The 27,132-nt window shown below is 28.1% G+C and overlaps 1 protein-coding gene across 1 annotated transcript in view; it reads left to right on the top strand.

Annotated features, from left to right (window-relative positions):
- LOC129963715 (protein amalgam-like) overlaps positions 1-27,132 on the top strand; it is a 248,914-nt gene that overhangs the window by 150,302 nt on the left and 71,480 nt on the right. Inside the window, exon 2 of the mRNA XM_056078237.1 lies at positions 12,064-12,226. Coding sequence (XP_055934212.1) covers positions 12,064-12,226 — 163 coding nt within the window. The remainder of the gene's footprint in view (positions 1-12,063; positions 12,227-27,132) is intronic.

The raw sequence follows: 27,132 nt of genomic DNA, 5'->3' as shown, positions 1-27,132 counted from the left end.
AATTGTTTCACTCTAGCTATAGTATTTGCATTTACCATCCTGTTTACGCATGTTGCATGATAGTACCGTTTGTATCTGGCGCCTAGCAAATATAATATTGACTAGTCCCTTTAGCTGCAATCATAAGCAAATAAAATCAATTCATTTAACTTCAGTGTCACTTGATATCATAGCTATACATGCTCTATATAGCCAAACTATATATTATATCATGCCATACTATAACGCTGTATATTTTTCTTTCCTAGCAAAATCAGCAACATAATTCAAATTATGCCAGCATAAAGTATTTGATATGTAGGGGGAAATTACTTTACATAAGACCGTTTTTCAATCATATAATTAAAAATTAAATTTGCATTTTTCTGAATTTAATGTAAGATCTACTTAACTCTAGTTTCTGGTAACATGTACTGAACAGTGGAAATGAAGGTTAATTAAAATTAAAAACTTTTAATTCAATGCAAAATGATTCCTCGAACAATATGACTTTGCACCTTGTACCTTAAATCACACTATTGTTTGTGCTATTGATAGTCTTACTTTCATCCTGGTTCTAGATACGAAATTTATGCTATTCTGTATCTTAGATTTTATCATGAAATTTTTTATACATAGTTTCTTTATTATATTTAAAATGAATAAATTTATTAAAGCTTCATTTGAAGGCATTTATTCGAAGAAAGAAAGACCCATTAAAAGACCCCAAGAAAAAGACCCATTCATTTTTTGTATGCAATACATTCTAATACATATGAATTTTATAAATAATGAATTGCTTGAAAGAAAATTGAAACGAATTAAGAGTTTCTTGCTTTACCTAAACAATAATAAATCATGTATTTTCAAACATTCTTCTTCTTTTTCATTTTAATATTCGTATTTTTAACATAAAAATTAAATGATATTGCTGTGTTATTTAATGCCATTCGAATATTTTTTATACATTAATTTATAATATTTCAAAATGACTATTCTAAGAATACATGAGAATATTTAGAATCCGAAGTGAATTTAGAAACATAAAAATATTTCTTAATGAAAAATTTAACTTTATTAATCATAGTAATTACCATTTTGACTAATAATAAGTGCTTTAGCAACAGATATGATAAAAATTCCAATTCTTTCTTTTTAATATGAATGACATTCTCAGCTTTTCGCTGACTTTAAAATCGAATTTCATGAAATGAAAAGATAATAATATCTAATTTACTATTATTGCTGGAAGAAAAAGGGTCACAGTTATATTATTTGCTATGCAGTTATAGTATTTGAAACTGTATTACTAGAATGAGCAGTTCCTATTTATGCAATTAAAAGTAGTTATTGTTGAAATAAGATTATCGTAAATTTGATTGATTGTTTCTAAGAGATGATATCTGTAAAGGCTAAAGGTATATTCGTTATATGAGGAGTTCATCTTTCCCCGAAGAAGTTATAAATCTATTAACCTATTACTAGCTAATTCTGTTTCCTGGATTGCAAGCCACAATCGTCACTTTCGTCATTTGACTAAGATTTAAAATACGAGATCCCGTCCCCAGATAATCGTTATGCAACTTCAAACCTTCAAGTAATCGAATAAATCTCTATGTGTGCAAGAAAAACTAATCTGTTCCATAGTAATTTTTTAGGTAAGATTTTTTGTGTACGAAAAATTGAATATGACTAGAAGATTACGCACGTTTCATTCACGTATAATAAGTACCTTACTTATTATTATAATTTTTAAAAAAATATTTTTGGTCTGTTTATCCAAATGTAGCATGCGAGTTTCGATCTATAATATTTTTCAAATTTATTGGAGAACTGATACATTTGCAACTTAAATTTTGGACCTGTTATAGTTAATATATTTCAATTTAAAACAAAGAATAAAATTCATGGAATACAGTAGATTCTAAAATGGAAAATAAAATTTAGAAATCGTTATCCTAATTCTTCAAACAAATCCTTGCTATAACATCTACCGTCAGCAAAATTCTATTTGCTTATATCCTCCGAATGATTCGCATAGCAATATTTGAAATTTATGTAGTCACTGTTTTCAATTTTTTGGCTTAGCCTAGTCTCCGGTTTCAGACAACTATGTATCATTATGCAGACATAAACGTAGCTCTCCCACCAGCCAAAAAGCATAAATAAAAGGAGGCGCACACTTGCATCAATGAAAAGGCGTCTCATCAATCATATTCGCCTTTATGGTTAGACGGCATAGCTAGAACTAATAGTCTGAAAAAGGACAGGTGAGCCATTGATCTAGGGATTTTGGTTAAATATGTATGTTGCTAGTAGAGGGTGGTGTATTATGTATATGAGGCTTTGTGTTTGCGTGGTAAAATTCATGTTTGGAAGTCAAGAACAATTTATTTCGTACTAGATAAAAGTATAGGGAAATTGAGATATGTGTTTTCCAGTTTTTTTGTTAGGTTTGATGTGTATAGCTCAGTTTCTTTTCAATCACTCTAGACATGCAAGTTACAGCGTTAAACATCCTGGACACCTAAACTAAAAATTTGTAATGAAAATAGTGTATATATTGAAAAATTTGTATTTTGTCGCTGGAAAATACAGATATTTTTTAAAAATAGCATTTTTTTTTAAATTTACAAATTTTTATTTAAATTTTTTATGTATGCGTAATATAAGATAATATACTTTTCAATTTATTATTTTTATAGATTTCAATTATAGATTTTTTTAAAAAAAATATTTATTTCTTTATTTTTTATTAACATTGTCAAGAGCATTTGAAAATGTTAGTATTGAATGTGAATTTGCTTTTGCATTCCGATTAAAAAATAAGCTAGATTTTACTTGCAAAGTTCAAATTAGACTCAAAGATGGTACTAAAATTGACGTTACCGCACCCATTGTTGTAAAAGACTACAATGGACACATGGGGGGGGATTGATAAAGCCGACATGTTACGGGCTATTTGGGATAGGGACAGGAAATCGAAAAAATGGTGGCACAAGGTTTTTTTTTTTTTTTTTTTTTTAGCTATGCTAGAAATAGCATATGTAAATTTATATATTGCATATGAATTTACATATGCCATATGCATATTACATATATTTACATATTCTCTATGGGAAGTGCGTCGTGAGAAAATGTCGTCCCTCTAATATAAGCGCTGCATTGCCAAAGGATTACTAACAAAATCAAAACCACAACCAAAATGAAAAGGGAGACCTAAATTTATTGGAGATGGACAAACTTTTTGTGCAAAAAAGAGAAGAAAAGGAAATTGGTCTGTTTCTAATGATGTTCGTTTGGAAAATAGAGGATACCATTGGACAACATTCGTATCGAATCGAAAACGCTGTGAATTCTGTGCAATTAAAAATGTTCAATCAAAACCACATTCAAAATGCTCAACTTGTAATATATTTTTGTGCGTAAATGAAAAAAAAATTATGATTATCATCAAATGTGAATTTCTACCTTTATTATGTATAAAATAAAATTATGTCAATTTGATAATTTCTTTGTTTACTTATGAGTGTTTTTTGGTTATTTTGCATTTTTAAGAGGTTAAATTTCATTAGAAATATCATCCGTAATTTTTTTTCTATTTTGAGGAAATTTATACATAGTGTACTGACGGTACTTTTAAATACAACTTTAATTAATTAGTTCTAACAAATTAATAAGTATTTTAAAACAAAGGATTAAGTATTTGAAAACAAAGGAATCAGTATTTTGTGTTGACTAATTTTCACAGCAGTTAAAAGTAATTGAATCTGCAATAGCACCATTGCAAAGTTGGCACTCTTAAGTAGGGCAAAGAAATGTGAAAATTTCTTTTTTTCATTATTAATTTTCGGTTGGCATTGCTTTTGGCGTTAAATAAAAGCTTCGTTAATTATTCACTCATTGTGTGTTATTTAGTTTCTTCAATATTTGCAACTCAATCAGAAAATACAAACTCTTGGTTAATGATATGGATAAGATAAGACATAAGATATTTTCATCATATAATATACATATATATATATATATATATATATATATATATATATATATATATATATATATATATATTAAGTTGCATAAGTTATTACTGACAGACATAAATTATTTTTAACATTATAACCCTTAGAAAACAATAATTAAATAAATATTTTCAAACAAAATTTATCGAGAAATTTTTTTATTTCATTAAAAATATATTATTTTCTGTTTCTTCTTTAATTAAAAAATTCAAAAAAATATGTGTATAATACTTCTAACAGAGTGATTTTTATTTTTCAGATTATTACCTTATTTACATTACTTTAATTATTAAAAATGACTTAAATCAGAATTTCAGTATTCGAAACGATATTCAAAAATAAACAACTGTAATTTAATCTATGCATATGAGGTTAAACTTAATTTAAAAATACAAGTTAGAAAGCGAAAAAATATCCAGATTCAAAATATTTATCTTTCTCTTTTGAATTGTATGCTGTACTCATTGAATAAAGCAACTCTAACAGAAAAAGAATGGAAAAAAACTACAGAAATACACCATTCTGCAGAAAGAAAAATCTCCATTTCCAATTACATGAGAAATGTCATGCGTAACGTTTTCCCAATTACATCACAAACGAAAGTTTCAGACATCCATTTTATGTAAAATTATTTTGTCTTCAACAGAATACATCAGCGAATTCTGCTCGGTTTTATTTCCTTCTTTTGTAAATTCTTTATTTCAATATAATTCAGACATCTTGAAAGAAATAATTATAACTAATTGCACTTCACTATTGCAAAAGAGCAAATGGCAAGGAGACATTAAGAAAATTCAGACGAGTATAAATTAATGAAAATAAAGGTAAAAAAAAAGGCTTCAGTTATCTTGGATATTTTTTGCTTTTTTCTGTCTGTGAAAATTCAATTTAAAATCCCTGTTCAGTATTATGAAAGGATTTGTGGAGGGAATTGAAACATAGCATTTCCTTTAAGAAATGTCAAGATGCTTATAAGGATAAATTTCAGTTTCTTCCACTTGTGTGACTAGGTCTCTTATATAAAGAAAATTCAGCTGTTGTTTACTACTCGAAAAATTAAATTCTCCTGGATTTTTTAAAATTTATTTGTTTTCATAATTCTGTCTTTATTTTAATGTATATATGGCTTTATTTATCCTGTATTTTTTCCTTAACAGCTTTATATTTTGAGTTACTTCTTAAGGCATTTACTTTATTAAAATTGCAAAAAGTACGAGAGAGTTTCTAAAAAAGAAGCAAATTGTTAACTGTAAAATTATTGATGTATTTAGTCTGGTGTCACGAAGATGTAACGAACTACGCCGTAAATTTAAATAAACGATTAGATTTATTAGAACTAAGCAATTCACTGAGCATTCAACTAACGCGAAACTGAGAACTTACCCATCACTGTTGGGTCCCAGTTTTTATACACATATAGAATGTTCAAGAACAATTCAATATGAATATTTAAAGAAATTTCTAGAACTTTCTAGAATTTAACTAAACAATAGATGACATTTTAAAAAATAATTGGTCTTTGGATACAACATCGTTTTTAGAATTCGAACCATGGACCAACCAATCAGAAAAAAAAGATACTCAGCCAATTAAGCCATGGCATTTGCCGGTTTTTCTGATTTGTACGGCGCTACTTTAGTTAAATTTTCATGTCATTTTAAGGCTAAAACATAGATGTCTCTAGAAGAATCTTGTGGTTGTAGCGACGAGAAAAGATGAAGAATTCTTTTTTATCTATGCCATCTTTCTATGAATCTACAAAATAAAAGTGGGATGGCAATGGATTTCTAAAACTATTAATATGTACCAAATTCTCTTAGATGAAAGATTCTGATGAAATTGATCATTGGTCTTGCACAAGTAGGCGAATTATGAAAAGGAATTACGCAAAAAAGAAATATCGAAATTCAGCTATTAAGAAATAGGTGGCTCAAACCAAAAAAATACTGGACGTTTGTCGGACAGCCAGTTGGCACAGAGAGTTAGTTATAACTGCCTACGACTCAACGTCTCGAAACTAAGGGTGACAATGACTCGATTGGTTTAGTAAGGAAACATGTATGAATTTGACGTGTTTTATACGGCATGTGAAAAAAAGTAGAATCCGAAGATTACCATTCAAATTGTAAGCTCTATTTTTACAATTGTCTCTGCAATTCCCAGATAAAAAATTTATCTTTGTACGGTCTCTCGTAGAGCTAGCTGCAAGACATTGAAGCACAGTGAAACGCCGGATGAAAAGGATAAACATTGTAGCCAAATTTTTGCACAAAAAGGTCTTTGTTTTACATGATTTGAACCTTGATTTGAGCTGGAACCCCCTGCAACCCTGGATTTGATTTTTGAATTGTTAGATGGATTCAAGAGTTTGAAAGCTAGCTTTCTATATTGGAAAAATTCTACAGTAAGAGACAAAGGATCCTCCAAGAATAGTTTAGTGCGAAAAACAATACACTTCTTTTTCAGACTTGTATTTGTTACCTACCTTGAGTATTGGATATTACTCATCCTTCGGATCTACAGTGAGTCTAGAAATCGGTCCAGTTCTTGAAATACTTCCGATTTGGAATAGAGCCATGATAATGTAAAACGCCTTCAATCTCGAATCATACAAGACAGCCAGCGAACACAGTCTCATTATTTTTAATTAATGTTGTTCCTCATATTAAGTTTTTTTCCTTTTTTTTTGTACTAAAAGAATCTTATAAGAATAATATCTTATCTTATAAGAAGAAGAATATAAAATAAACGCTATAAATTTGATATTTTAAGCTTTTGTTCTAATTTGTTTTATGATTTAATATGTTTTGTTTAATTAATATATTTTTTTAAATACGCGAGACTAGATCTCGTAACAGTATGCATCTGAAATTGATTTCATAAATGTAAACTGCAATATGAAGTCTTCTTAAAATTATATTTAATTTCGATAATAGGTATTTATTGAAGACAATATAAATTATAATGATGTTTTTTCACAAATGAACTTATGCGTTAAAAGTAGAAGGGTTTGCAATGGCTTGCAATAAAAAAAAAATCAAGCAATTATCTCTTACAATAGTGGAGAGCAATTCTAACCAGTAGGAATGATAATCCCAAATCTTACTGGCATAATTCTAAGGCTGGATTTTCACAAATAAACTCATGTGTTAAAAGTAGCAGGATGTGCGATAGAATGATTGTTTCCATTATGAAATTCAACCTTTGATCATACAGATGTAATTTTACAATAGTGAAGAAAAATTCCAACCAGTTTGAATGATCATCCTTACGCTTATTCTCTAACAGAGTTGTTATTTCCCTCTCCCGCATAATATTATGGATCTTGGATACACATCCAAGATGCACATTCGAGGTCTTGAAGGCCTTGCTTAGTATTGGAAAGAAAGTAGTTGCAAAATATAGCAACTTAATGTGTTCATTAATATTTTTTTTCTAATATTATTATATTTTTCAAAATTAATTTTAAGCAAAATTATCGGCAACATTTTTTTACTGGTGTATGGATATTCGAGCCAATTTTATGTTTCTTCAAATAGTTCAACTCATATGTCTATGCCCTTCTAAATTAAATTTAGACATTAATCTAAAATCTGAATTTTCACCTTCGCTTTTTATAATACTGTTCTTGCAGTGGCACTCTTTTATGCTGATTTAGAAATGCAAAACACATGCAAGGACTGATGAAATCAAGCAAGATGGGGACAAAACAGACGAATTTAGCTTGAAATATCACAGACAATGCAGTTTTCTTATATAAAATAATATAAGAAAACACAATAAAAAATATGTTTTATAAAATAATAATATAATTTTTATAAAATATTTTATATAATTCCATAGTAAAATTATAATTTTACTCTTTTCATTTCTTTTTCTCCTTATTCAATCCACTTCTAATTTCAACGATTCTGAAAGAATTCTTAAGTTTGAAAACTGTAATTTAATAGAATCGATAAAAATACAGTCGTAAGCTATCCTTGTACAAATCTGAAATCCACATACATTTATTCACTGTAAAGTGCACTTGTGTTTATTTTAAGACGCCCTAGACGGCTTGAGTTGGACTTTCGCCAAAATATCTACTCCTAAGGAAAAATAACTCTTTAAATTGTAAATGTATTTGAGAAATAATTCTATACAACAATTTTTATCATAGTTTTATTAACTTATTTAACATCTACGTGATTTTTTTGTCGTTTCATACTTTATATATATTCAATATATAAAAGTTTTAAATATATGTTTAGGATGAAATATTCATCATATTTTATTGAAAGCGATGTAGCGAAAAAAAAATATCACGTTTTACTTTTAATCCTGTGACAATAACATTACTTCTCTGTTACAATAAATCGTGAAATACACCTTGAACATAACAGAAATGCCATCTTATTGCTAGTATTTTTATTAAAAGATCATAGACGATACAAGCAAGATTTTTTTTTTTAAATTTCAGTTATAAATAATAATGTTACACTATATTAAAAAATATTTTGATGAAAAAAAGTTTCAGATAGACAGAAAATATGAGAATCTTGTTCTACGTTTTGATTCTTCTATAAATAGGAAAAATATATATAATTAATCTAAAGCTTAAAAAACCAAGTAATCTATTTATTTACTTATATGAGTGCATTTTAAAATATCTATATAAAAATTTCCGCAATACTAAAAATATCAGTTTGGTATGTCATCAGATAGCTCAGAGAAGTATGCAATCTATGTTGAATTCCTTATATTTTCATAGTTAAGATATAAAATTAAAATTGCGATTGTTTAAAAATTATTTGTAGCCGATTAAAATGAAATTCTCTTACACTCACAAAACACTACTTGCATTGCTGGAAGCTCTCAATTCTGCACCAGTACACAAAAGGCTTTATAATTTAATTCATAACTTTTATATATATGAAGAAAACTAAACATTTATTCTGAAATTCGAAGACAATAGATCGAAATTCGAATGAAATGTTTAGAGTAAATTACCAGAGACATTTTGTACATTGTATATTTTGTACATCACTAGGTACATTGTATATTTCGAATGTAGCTATAAAAATAAAACTGCTGATGAAATTTAAAATATATATATATAACTTTTTTATTTTTTTCTGTATGAAAAACACAAAAACCAAGAAGATTTTATATCCATTTTCTTTGGGATCCTCTCCCTCTTTGTCCATAACAAAAAATAGTTTCCAGAATAAAATAAATTTGAGGAATTTAATTCAGTTAAAACTTTTCTCTTTTGCAGAAAAAAAAAGTTTCAAGATTCCTAATTGTGTTTCATTTCGAACTAAGACGTTGCTCGTGTAACTAGTTAGAAAAAAGAAGATTCAAACTCAGAGGGAGGGAAGAAAAAAATAAAAATAGGAAAGACACTGAAGTAATGCGAAAGCAGCTATTATCAAAAAGGACGCTCAGAAAATACCTCTGGTTATTGCCCCAATTTCAAGAAAATAGCGGAATTCCTTTCTTTAAGAGCAAAAAAAAAAGTTTTAGCTGGATATTCTCATCTCTTCAATGCAATATACTCTATCCCATTCTTACTTCTTCTCTCTCACTTTTTTCTTTTATTTTGTATTCTCTAAATCTAGTCTATGATGGTGGCATTCATATGTAAATTTTGCTATCGATATCTATGATTTATGGCATATTTTTACATTTAAAACTGCGCACCAAAAGTTATTCAACGGAATAAAATGGCCTCAGAATAGAGTGCAGAATAAACTTAAAAGGAATGCTTTCATCTGAAGTGGATTTTCTGAGGCGCGCTGCATATTCCTTTGTTTGCTGCATGTCAGGATCATAAAGTTATGTCGTCGATATGGAATTCGGAGTCTCAGAATAACTCAAGTTTGTTTTCTTGGTGATTTATCAAAGCTTTGAAAGAGATAAGATTAAAGAATAAAAGATGATTTTGTTACGATTGTATCTGTAACATCGCAAAGAAATGGCAAAATATCTTCACTTTCAAGGATCTTGTAAATCCCGAATGAATCAAACAATGCGATGCACTACTTTTTGCAAAAGCCAGAATATCATTTAATGCAAAATGGTTGTTATATTTGGTTCGAGCAATCAAATGCTTCTGATCTGTTTTCTTTAAGATTTAGTAACGCTGTGTCAAAGATGAGATTATGGCAAATAAAAATATATCTTGATGGAGCATTTATATACAGTTTTGGTAGTTGTACCAAAATAAAGATATAAATTTCTCTTGCACTCACAGATATCGGGATTTATGAATGAAATAAAACGCAAAAGATGTTGTAGGGATATTAAAAGATAATTCTTGACCATAAAAGAACATTTAACAATAATGCTGTTTGCAATGACACTTATGAATATTATATCGTTTAAAAAATTATATAACAGTAATGTTGATTCCTTCCACTTTTAATTTGTGATAATCATATAATTGATTTTAGAAGGAAAATTAAATGTAAAAAAATGTATTGTTTACTATGCTGTTGGAGGACAATATCTGTACAACTGTGTGTGTTATATTTATTTTTTAATAATCCGTCATAATATTTTATTATTTAATTGATAAATTTCATGTTTGGATTGGAATCTAAAAATAATTAAAACGGTAACGTGGTTGAAAAAACTTTCATATTTTTACATTTCTTTTATAAATAATTGAATTAGAGATCATTCCTAGCATTTAACCCTATATTTACCAAATTATTTTGCCATCAATTGTTCAATTTTATTTCTGCACCGGTAGTTAAGTTTCCTTTCATAATTATCCCAATCCAAGAAATCCAAGGGGATCTAAGAAATTTTTTAACTTATCGAAATATCTTGATTAATTTAATTAAGAATTAAATATTTTTGATTTCTTCTTTTAGCTTATATTAACTACTTCCTATCTGGATTAAATTCTCCGTATGCTTTTGAATACCATCAGAAAATATAGCCATATTATGACGATATAAACCAGATTTAAATGGTACTTTTATGTATCGTTAGTAAATAAAAGGTTAAAATGTCGAAACTATCAGTCTGTTAATTCTATAGAAAGGGTAAAAAAATAAAATATACATGAAATGAAAAAAAAATCATTTAATTTGTCTTAATTGGCAAAAAAGGTGGCAGCTTCGCTTTGTGAAATTTCTCCAAAGGAGTGCAAATGGATAGAATGATTTGATTTTTTTAAATTTCTATTTAAAAAGCTAAAATGAAATTATTTATTCTATTTATTTTCTGCAAATGTCGGAAACGAAGGTCAACCTTAAAATGGTAAATGAACCTTTAAAATATGAGAGGATAAAAACCTGTTTTGAAATATTTATGAAAAGGTTTATATATATATATATATATATATATATATATATATATATATATATATGCGTGTGTGCGTGCGTGCGTGCGTGCGTGTGTGTGTGTCAAAAATACCTGCTAGAGAAAAAAATCTTGCATCAAATAGTAGTACAACTGCTTAAGATTCTAAAAGTATTTAATTCATATACAGATTACAAGATTTAATATTTTAAACTTGTAAGCTATTTTTTTAATATTTAAACGATGGTTAAAATTTTCCCTTATGACATAAAAAATGGGAGTCTGTCGGGCGTGTTTTTCAAATTCCGTACAGAATATGACAGAGAACTACAAATTTAGTTTAAGATCAGACACCAAATTTCATTCCTCTAGCTCAAAGCGTTTTTGAGTTTTTTTTGTTCATATACAGGTTGGCAGAGAGGAAGACAAACATATTGCCAAAAATGTGTTTTCTGACTCAGGATGGTCTGAAACGTGGACACTTGTTCAAGATTTCGAGTTCGTTTTTTTTTTTTTTTTTTTTTTTTGACGATTGCAATTATTTCTATATACTTCGTATACGAGGAAATAAAAAAAAATGAATTTTGGACTTATTTGTAATCTTTGTTTGTTGATCTGTGAAATTTTTCAGTTCTATAGACTTTAAATTGGTAGATTATTCTAAATATATTAAAGTTTTAAATATATACTAAAATAAGTCTAAAATCTAAATATATTCTAAAGTGAAATGATTCTTTGTAGACTAATTTTGCTTCGTTTCTTATTTCAGGGGCCCACCACAAGCACTTGCGATTGGAGCCCACTGGTCACTTCCATGCATTTTTCACCGGCGACAGTTTTTTCATCACGTGTTCGGCAGGTCCAAACAGTGGCGCCACGAGACTAACATGGCAAGCGCCGAGTGGAAAAGACATCACCGTAAGCACGGGAAGGTCAGTAGAAATGATTTCATTAATAGTTCACTTTTACTCAGTCTTTGAATCTTGGTTTATTAAGATCTGTAAAGAAGTCTTTTTACAAATGTAGACTTTTTTTAGCAATAATATTTCATTTACCTTTACATTTACAATGAGAAAACATTACATTCACCAATTCTGAATTCAAAATTATCCATTTCAGATTTTATTATGGCTGAAAAATACATTTTACGACGTCGAATTTGAGTAAACATATTTTCAGCCATACCAAATCTGCAAAAGTAATAAACTATAAAAAATTTACACATTTGCTTAACAGATTTTTATTGAAAATTGATTAAATATCATCATTTGTAACTTTTCAATAGAATAGCTCAAATACGTAAGATTTAATAAGTTAATTATTTTTAAATAAATTAAATATTTTTTTTTATTTTTTTATTTCAAAGTTTCGAAAAATAATCGGCGCTTAGGATTTTTTTAAATTCCACTTTGGATCAGAAGCCATAGCTTCAAGATTCCTATTTTATATCATAATAAATCTTCTTGCTATGGAACAAGAGTTATGGTAAAACATTTTCAAATATTAGTTATTGCGTTTTGACTATAAACCTCTATATATACGCAATTTATATCTTGCCTAAGCCAAAGTCAAAAGGGAAAATATGGGTCAACATGAGCCATTTCATCCAGCTAGAAAATGCCAAAGTAAATAATAAGTCGTCAAAGAACACATCCGATGACTGACAGACGATTCGTTTATATTTAAGTCTTTCGGAATGATAGAAAGTAGATAATTGAAAATAAGTTACCTTCTTAAGTCTTTCGGAAGTGAAACCGGAAGTATTTGTCAAAAGTAAGATTAAAAAATAAGGAAACATAAAAGTGTTTTTAAAGTTTTGTTATTAAATATTGTAAATTATTATTAATGTTATATAATGCAATAGTGTTAATTATTAATGATAATATTATATACTTCGTTGTGTAAAAAATAGTTGTAAACTGTTATTCGGAAAGTTTTCGGTCCAATCAGTTTGAAAACATGAAAAGGAACAGTTTTAACTCCTAATGAATTAGTATGTAATAAGAAGTTTTATTCCTATTGCATTATTGCAATAATTTCAATAATTTACTTACTAATTATTGAAATCTTTTGTTATTTTACTGTCATCAGATTATATCACTTTTAATTTGCATTATCTATTTTTTGCATAATTAAATTTACGCGTCTTCATACTATTTGTAAATTATTGCTCGCATGGTAAAAAGAAACCGTTTAAAATACTATTACTAAACGTATGGTTAACATTTTTATCATGTAGTTATTTCTTGCGTAATAGAAGTGTTTTTTCACTAAATAAAGCTTTTAATAAAAAATTAAATAAACATTTACTGTTATTTCTTTAATAATTTTGAACCATAATAACACACAAATACTATTTAAAATTTAATGACACTAACTCTATTTTCACACATATTTTTAATGATAGATAATATTTAAAAATATTTTTTAACATGTTTTTTTATTGATTATTTTAATTCCTAGATTTATTTTCACTCGCATTCCGATAATATTAAGTACATATTTTACATGCATTTTGTTACTGATGCGCACTTAAGAACAGATTTAAAAATTAAAAATTCAAGTACGAAGCTATTCTGAAACACTATGATGCTATTATATTTGGAACTACAGGTTCGAATCAAACATTTTATTTTTATATATACTCAATTATAGCGATAACGTGTATATTAAAATGTACTTGATCTCCATATAACATACGTGAATATAAATTCAGTAACTAATTCACTAAAATTATTGTTGCAAAATACATCCAAAATTGTTTTTTATTTAAAAGAAATTAAGAAGAATTGTGCGAATATGCCAGCAGTACCATTGAAAAGATTAAGTTCTAAGTTTTAATGTAATATAAAACTTGTTTTTGAGTGATGTTCCAGAAGTTATTAAATTAAAATCATTATTAATGTTTAATTCAAAATAGAGATTGAAAATAAAAATTGAATTTTATTTAGCACCACAAATGGATGAATGTGTCGAATGTGGAAATTCTAAATATAACACGCCAGCCTGAACAGAGTTTTGAATGTTTTTTTTGTCATTCTTATTGTGTCATGCATTTAGTGGCAATACGGCATTCCATTAACATTATTATTTCAAAATTATATTAATTAGGATTTATAGGGGCATAAAAAGCTTATTCACAAACTTGGGTTTAAAGACAGACTAATATTGGTACGGTTAGTTCGATAACATTTGATTAAGTCGAAATGATTATTAATTATGGAGTTTTAAAATATACCTTTTACAGTTAAACGATTTAATCAAAAATTTGACAAAGTTTCAGCAGTTTTGTATTGATATCACAAGTACAATCTCTCCCTCTAGTACTAATTTTGATTAATTGTTTCTAAATTATATGTTCATATGGAATCAAGTAATCAGTCAAGCACACAAACAAAAACTAGCTCTATCAATGTTTCTTTCCCATTGAAATATCCATAGTCAAAATCTCAAGGAAAAATATTTGGTAAAACGTTCTTATTGTTTACTTTGCATACGAGTAAGTTAAAAAACAAGGAATGGTATTCATAGTAGAATGTATTTGTCCTAATGGTTGCTTATATTTCTCCGAGTAATTCATTTGCGATGATAGATAGAAAAACACGACGGTTCTAATCTTTATTTTCTAACATACCCACATACAAACAATCAGGAAAGATTTATCTTTGTTTACTTTATTTTTTATCTGCAAAACTTGAATGCATTTCAAGTAATGAGTGAACATTTGGTCTAACGATTTGCTTTCCCCGGTCTTTTAATAATGAGGTTAAAACATTAATTTTCATAACTTAAAATAAGAAGCATTTTCTTATTTTTATTCATTTTTAGACTATGTTATTCCGCCTTTTGATTAAAATTTCAAAGATTTAAAATTCCTAAGAGTTTCTTATGATTTAACTCTACGCATTTTATAAAAATATGAAAGATTCTATTATATTTTTAGATACGACTATTTCTTAAAGATCCTAATATGTAATTTGTCTATTAAGATTTCAATGGAAAGAAAAACGATTTTTAAAAATATCACCGAAATGTAAAGTAATATGTAATAAAATAAATGCTAGAAAATTTCTTGGTTCCGAATGATTTTCAAATTAATTATTCTTTATTGATCATAGCTTTTAATTTCTTATACGTTTTAAAATATGTTTTTTAATCTCTAAATAAATTTCAGACTTAATATCGTTATCAAATTACTTTCTAGAATTTAATTCAAACAATCTGAAAACAAATGAAAAGGGACCAGATAAAATAAAATTTATTTTCGAACTTTTTAAAATAATTTTTTAAGCAAGTAAATCATTTAAATATCTTTTTATCGATTGATATTTTTCTCTTTTTTAAATATAAAATGTAATAATTGTTTCTTTCTTAAATTGGAAAATTTTGGAAAAGAATATTTTTTATATAAGGCGATAAAAAGAGATTCAGAATTGTCTGTGTTTAAAAAGGAGGGTTATTTCTTTCTCAGAACGATTTAGGCAAGGGATGTTGAGGAAGATGTTACTGAAATATATATATATATATATATATATATATATATATATATATATATATATATATATATATATATATATATATATATATATATTACAATTTACATACACACAGACAGACACACACACACACACACACACATATATATATATATATATATGTGTGTGTGTGTGTGAGTGTGTGTAATGATATTTTTAATCTAATTTAAACTGAATTAATTTCCTAATTTTAGCTCAATTCAGGACATTTTAAATACATTCTAAAATTTTCTATTATCTCCTGATCCAAATCCATTTTTTTCTATTAATGCAACAGAAAGCTCTGTAAAAATGCTTTCGCCAGCGGTTCCCAGCCTCCGAGTGAAGGGATACAAAATTGCTAATTTAAACAAATTATTTTAGAAGATCCCTATGATTCCCTTGCCTATGGTCGACACGTTTAAGAAATCCCTAATGGAATCTCATGGCATATAAGACCAGGGATAAATAATTCATTTCTCTTTTACGCTAATGTGCTCTTGTATCACGCTATGAGCGGACGTGTTTACGGACCGTCCTACTTATCCATAAATCGTGCCTCCCGGGATGAATTAAAACGAAGTTAAAATATCAAAGTGTCTTCCCTCTATTCAGCCACGATATATATATATATATATATATATATATATATATATATATATAAACTATTTTTTTTTTATCTAGACATGTTTTACGTTTAGGAGGTTCTGTAATTAATATGAAAAATGTTAACAAAATATTTTTTCGCTGCAAAATTCTCAAACACTGGTGCCATTTAATATTCTCCTTAATTGGTAAATAATTTGTTGATTAAATTATGAATTTTTAATCTTAAGATATTATTACATTAGAATTATTAAGAAGTCTAGAGATGTCTTTTAATTATAATTTTCAGCCTTGTAATATATTTAAAGTGATATTAATTAAAAGTATAATATCATAATTCTAAAGTAAAGATAATAATTAATTCATTCATTTATGAATAGTAATTTAAATATTTTTAATTCTAGTAACATATAAAGGAATAATTTATATTCACTTTCTGTACAACTAATTCATTTAGCTGCTAAATGGGAAAGCTTTTCTCTCAGATTAATTAAGTGAACTATGCATGAAAACGAGGCAAGATAAGCAAATTAAGAGCAATGATGTTAAATTAAGACCTAAAACCCTAATTTGCTGTATTTCTCATAATTGCCACTAGTTTGAAAAGCGTATCAAATCGTTCTCACATTTTAAAAAGAAGTAGTCTGTTTTTGAAGACTTTGTTTGCTTATGATAAACAAAATTGTCTTCTTCAATTTTGTTGCTTATTTAAAATGTTGGGTCTCATTTACGTGTAATATATATTGCCATTCATGGCTAATGAAGATGTTACTGAAAGTTCATGAAACATTCAATATTTGTAAATAGATTTCCGTTCAATAAGATGAAGAGCAATTAAATATGATTACTTTTTGGCATGAACGTTTCGGTTTCTTAATATTCTTTTATATGTAGTTGTTTTTAAAAATGTTGTAAATAGTGACAACACCTTTTAATTTGATAAAACCTTTAATTAAAAATGCATTTCTAAGGTAGTTTTAACAAAAAAAAAAAAAAAAAAATTCTGCATTTATAATTTTTTCTTTATTTTCCGTTAAAATGTAATTGCATAAAATGCTAGAAATACAAAGATATTTGATTCTTATATTAGTTCTCAGATTCTGAGGCATTTAACTACTCAGGACAATTCTACAATATTCTGATAAAAACGCCAACATAAAAGAGATTAGTTCAGTATGCATGTAAATATCAAAATAATTAATTTATAACTAAGCATTTACAGTGTAAATTGTTTCATGAAGCAGCTAAATGCTAATGTAAAGAAAAAGTTTCTAACATTGAACTGCTTTCAAAATGGTGAAGCATAAAATCATTAATTTCTTTAAACTTTTCCATTCAACAATTTAAAAATGTTATTAATGAATATTTTCCTGTTATGAATAAATAACACATAATTTTCAGCCAATCGGATTATTAAAAGGCTGTCACAATACTGTAATGGACTGGAAAACTTATTCCAGCAAAACTTATAATTAAATATGGGCGATAATGACTCATATCCGGTAAATGGAAATATGCATTCTACATTTAGATTAAATGCAGACGATAATGAAATAAAGGTGATGAATAATCTCAGATAAACGGAAATTATCAGTTGCATGCATTTACTGCGCACATATGCTCGAAAAAAAAACTCTTGCCGAATTGCATTTATGTGTGGTTTCATGTTTTCTCTCGTGTCATCAGAATTAGTTAACATTCTCTAGTCTCTCTTTATTATCAATCTCAGTACAATAATACTGTTTTGGGATTTGGTGTGAATTTTGTCATTACTTTATGTCATCTCTGATCTTAAGACATTTCTTTGTTATTATAAATCTTTGTGCCTTTCATTTACTTCGGGACTTTGAATTAGAAGAAAACTCGACCGTACAATCTAGAGCTAACAAGAAAATATTTCAAACTGCTATTTATTTAGCTAAAAATCTTGTAAACCAAGAAATCAAATTTTCTATATTAATCACAACAAAATGTGTGGGCTTCTCCTAAGCCAACTTTCGCAATTAATCTTCAGTTTTAATAAAATGCAGGTTAAAGTTACAGTTTAACTTAAAGAAAATCCAGAAATGTACATATTCTACCTTTATACATTTGATTCTCTTGTTTTCCATTCATCTTCCAGAAAGAAGAGCTCTTATTACAACTCGGAAACAGAAAATAGCTTTCCCTATGTTTCCTTCTGTGGTTGCAAGAACAAGCGTTGTGTGGGATCCTTTCTTTTTTGAATTAGACTTCACCCTTCCGCAACAGGTCGCATATGGTTCTCGTTGAAACACGCTAGAAATCACTTTGCGAGTCTGACTTCCGAAAGGGCCCCGCGGAATTCTTAATGCTGCAAATTCTTTCTCCCTTTCAAGGCTTGGGCACTGAAAAAGATATGCAAATGCGAGTGAATACATCATGGTAATGCGAGGAGGTTGAACCTTTGGAACGGAAATGCGGTAGTCGCACCACACCCTTAAGCTGGAGGCATTCTTCATCGTGCCCGCTCCCTTGAGTTGTTGGGAAGTTTTGTGCTTTCTTCTTATTATTTTAAGATATCACTGAGTGGGTTCCCATTTGTTATGCGTTTTTAAAATTATTCAGATGCATTCACTCATGTATCAAGGGAGCAATGAAGCTACACTGTAGGAGAATTATTTTTTTATGCGAATATGTATGCAATTTATGAAGTTCAAATGTAGAGTCATATTTGATTTGCATGGAAAACCTCAAATTACTTTAAAATTCTTATGCTTCCTTTCTTGACAGGGAAAGGAAATTTACTATAAAGGTAAAGTAAATTTTTAGGACATTTTATGTTATTAAGAAGTAAATGAAATGACTCGCTTTAAATTTTTTACCACTTTGGAATGCAAATGTTGTAGTTTTTATTTTTATAATTTCAAATAATTCAAAGAGTCGGTAGAATCTTTGAGCAAGTTGATTCCTTTGTTAAATTTTTTATCGCATTGTTAGTTGCTATGAATCATCATTTATTTCGGAATTGAGTAAAATATTGTTATTCATTTTTTTAAAGTGCGACTCATTTTTTTCCGCTAAAATAGCTCTTTTTTCAAAAACAAAATATGCTGAAAGAAATGAATTATAAATAATTCGATGAAAATCTCTCAAACGAAATGCAGTAAATATGCTTAAACCTGGAATTTCTTCCAGTTATCTAAAAATACATGTTAAGTTGTGAATGAAGGATAATTATTTCCATTATTTAAGACCGCAGGATATCTTAGGCATAATAAATTTTTATAAATAACTTTTGTTTTCTGCCTTTTTCCAAACACGGATATATACATTTATTTTAATTTTATCTCTATATAAAAAGTTTAAAAAATAATAGGTGGAAATTATAAAACATTTCTTTCTAAGTTGGGTTTAAAAGGAAAAAATTTTGAAAGGAAAAACTAAACACTTCTGTTTGGAATAATTTAAAAAAAAGAAAATAAATAAAACTACTCTTAACAGAAGCGAAATAACGATGATGTAAAGTTCACCAGAGATGCTGATTGATGAAGCAAATGTTACCAAATCCAAAAGAGAATTTGAAAAAAATTAAGTAAAGAAAATCGTAAGGATAAATGTTTGAAACTGCTTGATTTTGATTTGAATAAGATATAGTGCATGACATTTTAGACCAAATGAAAAAACAAAATTACTGAGAAATTATTTTGATAATACCACAAAAGAAGACGATGTATCTTCCGGAAGGGAGCAAACACAGGGGCTCTACGACATTTGCGTATTTTAAAGACAGCCAATGCTTCGCCATGCTTTATCCGCGATATCATTTTGCAAGCGGTAATTATTTTTTTTAGATTATTTGTAACTCACACACATACACAGATAACTTTTATATCATACCAATCCATAGTCTTTTGCATGTTTATATATTGATTTTATTAAATACACAATAACTCATAGGAAAATGGAATAAATATTTGAACTCGCTATATTTATTTCTAAGGATCAAATTAAAGGTTTGAGCTTGCATTTCAGTTATATACAAAATATACAAAAGACTGGATATAAAAAGAAACTATAATGTCTGAAAAATTAATTGTTAGTGGCATACATAAAAATTTGGCTCACTGCCGAAAAAAAAGAATTCAAGACTGAGTTTTTATTCCTTTTATTATGGGTAAGCTTTTAAACTCCATTTTTTTTCTTTGGAATTGAAAAAAAAATGAAGGAAAAGAGCCCAGATTTCATTTCAAATTGATTGTTTGAAGCATATACAGATTTCGCCATAAATTCATGCAAAAATCAAAATGCTCAATGTTAAAAAAATTGTAGTTTGCTGGAATATGTTCAAAAAATTAATGGATATTTTTCCATTAAACATGGCTCAAAAAATGACCTGTAGATGGCGATCACACATCAAACTGTGACAGATAATTATAAAACACGTCTGGAAATGGATGTCTCATTCGATATCCGTAGGATGCAATGGTAATCGGACATCCAGCATTAGTGATTAAACTTTTCTGTAAGAATGATGGATCAAAGCCTAAAGCATTACGAAAGTTCCGCACCGTGAAAGGAATCAAGGGAAAAAAAGCCATGTTTCATTGAATGGGATATTGAATTCAGTATTCCACTTTGAGGAAAGGGGAAATTTGGAGAATCGTCCGCTAAGCAGCAGATCATCCCTCAATGCGGATCGCCCCCCCTGTTGTGAAAATGGTTCTGAGAAATTTGGCAACCGAGATATCAGCGTGTAGTAGCAGTGCACGTGTAGCTGAAAAAGTAAAGAGTATTCCGTAAACGTTGTTCCGACGCTTCCTGCACCGAATATTGAAACTGCATCCCTACAAGATCAGACAACTAATTTTTGTCAGCTCACTCCGATAAAATCCCATCCTTTGCAACATTGGCGCTTGCAAATGGAAAGTGACCCACAATGGTTGCTGAACATCATGTGGTCAGATGAAGCCCACTCTTTATTTCATGGGGACGTCAATAGGTAAACAATAGTATCTGGGTGTCATCAAATCCTCGTGAGTACACTACCAACTCACTTACTCCGTGTGTGACTATTTATTGTGGTTTCGCCGCATTCTTCATTCTGGGCCCTTTCATTTTTTGAAGAGCGTTGTCCTGCATCCGGTTAGAAAAACTTTTCCGATATCCGACGAACAGTATTTTATGCTTTTGAAAAACCATGCTGTGTTTGCTTTGCATTCTATAACTCTCATGCACGATGGTGCCCGTCGAAACGTTCCTCTTAGACATATTCTCTTATAACCATGTAGCCGGTAGAAATATTCACTTATAGCCAAGAATACAAGATTAATTGGTCCTCACGATCGCAAAAACTTATCTTGGTGGAATTTTGGTTGTGAGGATATCTAAAGAATCGTGCCTACTGGGGTTGTTCAGTCACTTTGGAAGAACTTAAAGACGTCATTCAATGCCGACATGTTAATTTCAACTATAATAGGCGTAGATATGCTATCACTTACTTAATACCTTGTGGTGGCTGTTAAGTTGAATATCTCTTGCTTTAAAATAAAATGCTATGCGTTAAGTTACTGTGCTCTGTTGTCTTGCTTAGCATAAATCCTTTCAGTTTGATGTGTCAGTGGCATCTAACGGTCATTTCTGAATTATCCTTTTAATGGGAATGAATCCGGAATCTCTCTGAATATTTTCCAAAAAAAAAAAAAACGCAATTTCTTAAGAGCAATAATTTTTGTATTATGTCTCTTTGAAGTTTGCATGAATTTATACCACACACACACACATATATATATATCGCAAATCACCATTAGATACATTTAGCGAGCAGTCATAAATCAGCATTAGATACATTATTCTCATAAATATGTAATAAAATGTAATAAAAGGTATGTAATAAAATTTTATGTAATGTAATGTAATAAAATATGTAATAAAATTGTATGTATAAAATTAATGCAATATGTAATAAAATTAAGTGTAATAATGTAATAAATTATGTAATAAAATATGTAATAAAATTGTATGTATAAAATTAATGTAATATGTAATAAAATTAAGTGTAATAATGTAATAAATTATGTAATAAAATTATATGTAATATGTATGTAATAAAATTAAGATCACCGATATAAATCCTTTATTTTTCTTAAATTAGAGCACAAAATATCGTCTTGATTTTTAATTACAAATTCTATTCCTTCATATATATCAATTTCCCTGCAAATTGAAATAAACAATTGTTTTTCTATTTGTACACTCCAGAATTTTAAAGAGAATAAGGCATACTTCACAATGCACCATTTCTCGTATTAATCAATTATGCACTTAGAAACTAACTTCCCGCCTACATTCCAAAAATCAAAAAAAAAAATATTTCCTTTTGATATTTTTATAAAATTTCTTACTTTAAAAAATAACCACCTCCTCCCTGTTATTCACTTTGATCTTTCGAATGCGTAGTCAAAGTAAAACCAGCGATATATTTTAGTGGCTTACCTTCACTGGCGGCCATCTTGATTCGACCTCTGCCTTTTGTCATTTGTTTTCTTTTACTTGTTGAGTCACTTCTTGAACCCTTTCTTCTTTTCTTTTTCTTATATAGTCTTCACTTTGTTCTTTCTGGAATTCTTCATACCGCTTCTCCTTTGATGTCTTTACTCTTTTCTGGAATGTACTTTTTCTGATTATTCTGCAGTTTAACAGCCTTATTTCTTTTAGGTCACTTCTTTTTGATCAATTTTATTTTTGAACTATTCTATCGATTATCTTAAACTTCTCTGTTATTTCTTTAAGACATTGATGTTTTTTTTTTTTTTTTATCTCCAGTATATCGCTCTTATGCCGATTAATTTCATATTATTTTGTAAACTCTATTAAATTATAGTCCATTATATTCTATTGTTAATCTTTTTACTTGTATAAAAATATTTTTCTAATAAATCAAATATAAGAGGTAAAGTAAAGTTAAAAATAATAAAGTAAAATTAAACTTCAACGAATATCAAAGTATTTTTTTTTCAATGTATCTTTAAAATTTTAATATAATTTTGTCATTTTTTATGTATATATTGAATTTATCACAATCTTTTACGTTTATATTTACATATCCTTCGAGAATTGTGAGTCAGAAGTTAAGCAATGAAGTAATTATGTCTTCACATGGAAACATATTCTCCTAACACGTATATCAATGAAAATCTATGGTTTATTCTGATAAGCTACTTATACATAAGAATAATTAAGAATTTTAAGAATAATTAAGAAAAAAATGCTACTTTTAAAATTTTCTTAACATGCTAATAAATTTTTACCGGCGCCCATGGATTTTCATTGCAAAAATATTTTTCTAAAATGTTTATTAAGATGCATAGTCCAAATTCATTTTATCAAATTAGTTGTACTTGTTTGTTTCTTGTTTTTTAAGAATAATGATGCATTAACAAAGTTCTGAAAACTATTAAAATAAACATTGAACACTGGTAATTGAGAGCTAGAAGTAGAAACGCAGTAAGTGTCCAAACTTATCCTTATCCCTTAAAAAAGTATTAAATGTCAGGGTTTACAATTTTAGAAGAAATTTAAGTGTTCAATATATTTTAATTCATTAGAAAGGCATTTATAAATATTTATAGTGGCATAATTACTGTGATGAGTAACCAAAAGATTATTCTAGAGATTGTCCATGAAAGATGCAGAGTTTTAGCAACCCCTTCAAATCGCAATAGCATATATATGTATATTTAAAAGAAGTTTCATTTTGTAATAATTATTGGTTTTTAGATAAATATGTTCAAAATTGAACAATTCGTATTCCACTGTAATCCCTAATAATCTGCATCGGAATTTGGCATTTTGTTTTAAAACAATTGTAAAACATTTTGTTTTAAAAATCTCAGTATACAAATTTCATACTCTAGCTTCCAAACTGTGTTACTTTATAATTTCCTTATATAGAAGTGTAATTCGTATTAAATGAATTAGATATTTAATAAATCGTGTTATTAATTAAACTGGTGATTTTTTTTGGACTGCTGACATAGATAATACCCTTCAAAATTCTTGCTTTCGTTTTACCAATGCTTAAATGATATTCTAAAGTTTATTGATGGAAACTCTACGAACTTAAAATAGCATCTAACTTATTAGTTAGAATGACAGTCCAATTTCTATGCTAACCATTACAAAAATAAATCATTTAATTTCGTGTTTTTCACAATACTGTTAAACAAAAACTTAACCAAATATTTCAGTAACTCATCAAAAATTAACTTTGTTTTGCTCTAACTTTGTTTTTGAATTCCACTTTTCAGCAGAAATGTTGCAAAAATAAACATAAAACTACTTATTTGTAATGCAGAACTCATTTTTATAAATTAAACACCCACTGCAGGTAGCTCAGTTTCCAGCAAATAAAACAAAATGAGTATTTCACAACAGTTACGTTGTGCAAGCATTGCTGAGAAGGATACGCTTCACATATTACTGTTCAACACGCACGCCATATACAATCCAATAAATTATTCACCAACTGAGATGGAAACAAGTTTCCTTCTACACAAAATAACACCACATTTCGCACCTGAAATTGCAGTTGCTTTCGAGACTTTTAAATGAGTGCTATCAGCGCGAGTTCTGCCTACGGTCGATGGAAACGTTAGAAGAGTACACAGCACCAGAATGATTCCTTTAACACACCTGAAACAGGTTGTAGCTTAACCAAATGGGTTTAGGGTGAAAAATTCAAAAGACACACGTTTATTTCATTTGAAACGTCTTTTGCAAGACATGTTTCTTATGAGCATTTATGACGATTTAAACGTTAAATTGAATTTTATTTTTTGAATACTTCTTTTAAATTTTATTTATCATTATGAACAGGTCTGAAACAAATTGTACCTTAACTAAATGGGTTTAGGAGAAAAAATTTTAAATACACATGTTTATTTCTTTGTAACGTCTTTGACAAGGGTTGTTTCTTATAATTTTGTAGTGTTGATGTTATCTATGACGATTAAATCGCTAAATTGAATTTTACTTTTCGAATTTTTTCTTTGAATTGTATTTATCATATTAATTGTATTAATATGCAATTAATTTTACTTTTCATAGCTGCAGCTATCAGAAAAACAATGATAAAATGAAGAATCCACATTTTAATAAGAGTATTATCTTTTTTAATATCTAAATAATATTTTTATTCTAAGAATTTTAGAGATTATAAATATCCTAATGAATGGAAATATTTTAATTAGAAATGGAAAACGCATTTTATGCTGCTCAGAGATGTAATGTAGTAGATGGATTGGGTAGAGGGAATTATGTTCCTTGGAATTATAGTCTTTTATAGCTGCGAGTTATCAGAAAAGCAATGATAATTTGGAGAATCCCACGTTTTAATGCGAATATTATCTTTAACATCTAAACAATATTTTTACTATTAAAGTTTTTTATAAAAAAGTTTTATGAATATGCTAAGTAATGGAAACATTTTAATTAAGATTGGCAAAAGCATTTTATGCTGTTTGGAGCTGTAATGTAGTAGATGGGTTGGGTAGAGAAAATTATACTTCTTAGAATTAAGAAAAACTTAAAGATCCATTTATATCCATTTATTTAAACAATTTAGGATTGATTATTAAATATATTCTTTATATAGTCAATCTCTACCTCAGGGCATTTCCTACGTTGTCACTTTTCAACGATTTGATTCTACTCTAGTCTTTCTTATTATACTGATCATTTCTGATCGCACCATCTCTAGATTACTTCCTCATTATTTCAAGTATAATTGTCTGTAAGGTATTCCAAGATTACAAAAAGTTGTAAGGTATTCCAAGATTACAAAGACCCCAAAAAGTTGTGGTAGTCCAAGATAGTCTTATGTAGTTGGAAAAATTCTTTTTCAAATCACGTGGTTCATGGGAGTTCAGTGGGACGAAATTCTTCCTCCAGGCATTGCCGCAACACCAAGGAAAGTTGTTGGGGGAAAACAGAAGAATAAATCAATTATTTCACTACCACTATTTTAGTTCTAAGTTAAGAAAGCAAAAATTTTGCGCATACAATTTCGGAATAGCTTAACTCTTGAATCAGAATTTTCAGTAGAATTTTGTAAACAATATTTGTTTACAAAGTTCCGAGCTATTTCATTCATAAAATTATACACAAAGAAATTTTGATTTTAATTCGTAAATTACGAACATTTTATATATCACTACATTTACAAATGAATGTATCGTAAAATTAAAATACAAATGAAATGAACTGTATCATATATAATAAAACGAATGTAAGTGAATATGTAATGAATGTAAATGAATTATAAAAAGAAATTGTTGTTTGTAGAAACATTTTTTGGAAAATATGTTTAGTTAATGTTGGAGATTTAGTAGCGATTTTATTCTTATGATATTTACAATGTGCGAATGCTGAGTGATTTATTTTGCTTTAAATTCGAAATTTCAAGCAAATTTTTGAATCGAGATAAATATTTTCATTAAATTTTAGTAACGAACTCAACATAATTATTTTTTAAATACAGTACCTATTTCGATAGATTTTTTTTGCCTCCATTTTTTGCAAGAATATTGCTTTAAAGAAAAGTCAGAATAAAATATCTATTTTTAAAAACAACAACATTGAAACATTTTGAGACTAATTTAAAATATATAATGTTATTTTCTGTCTTAATGAAAAAGAATTGATAGAAAAATTTAGCGATAAATTTTGTAACATTAATATTACAAATTGCCATAATAACA

This window comes from Argiope bruennichi, chromosome 3 (assembly GCF_947563725.1).
Source record: "Argiope bruennichi chromosome 3, qqArgBrue1.1, whole genome shotgun sequence".
Lineage (NCBI taxonomy): Eukaryota > Metazoa > Arthropoda > Arachnida > Araneae > Araneidae > Argiope > Argiope bruennichi.
This window is presented reverse-complemented; position numbering and strand designations above follow the sequence as displayed.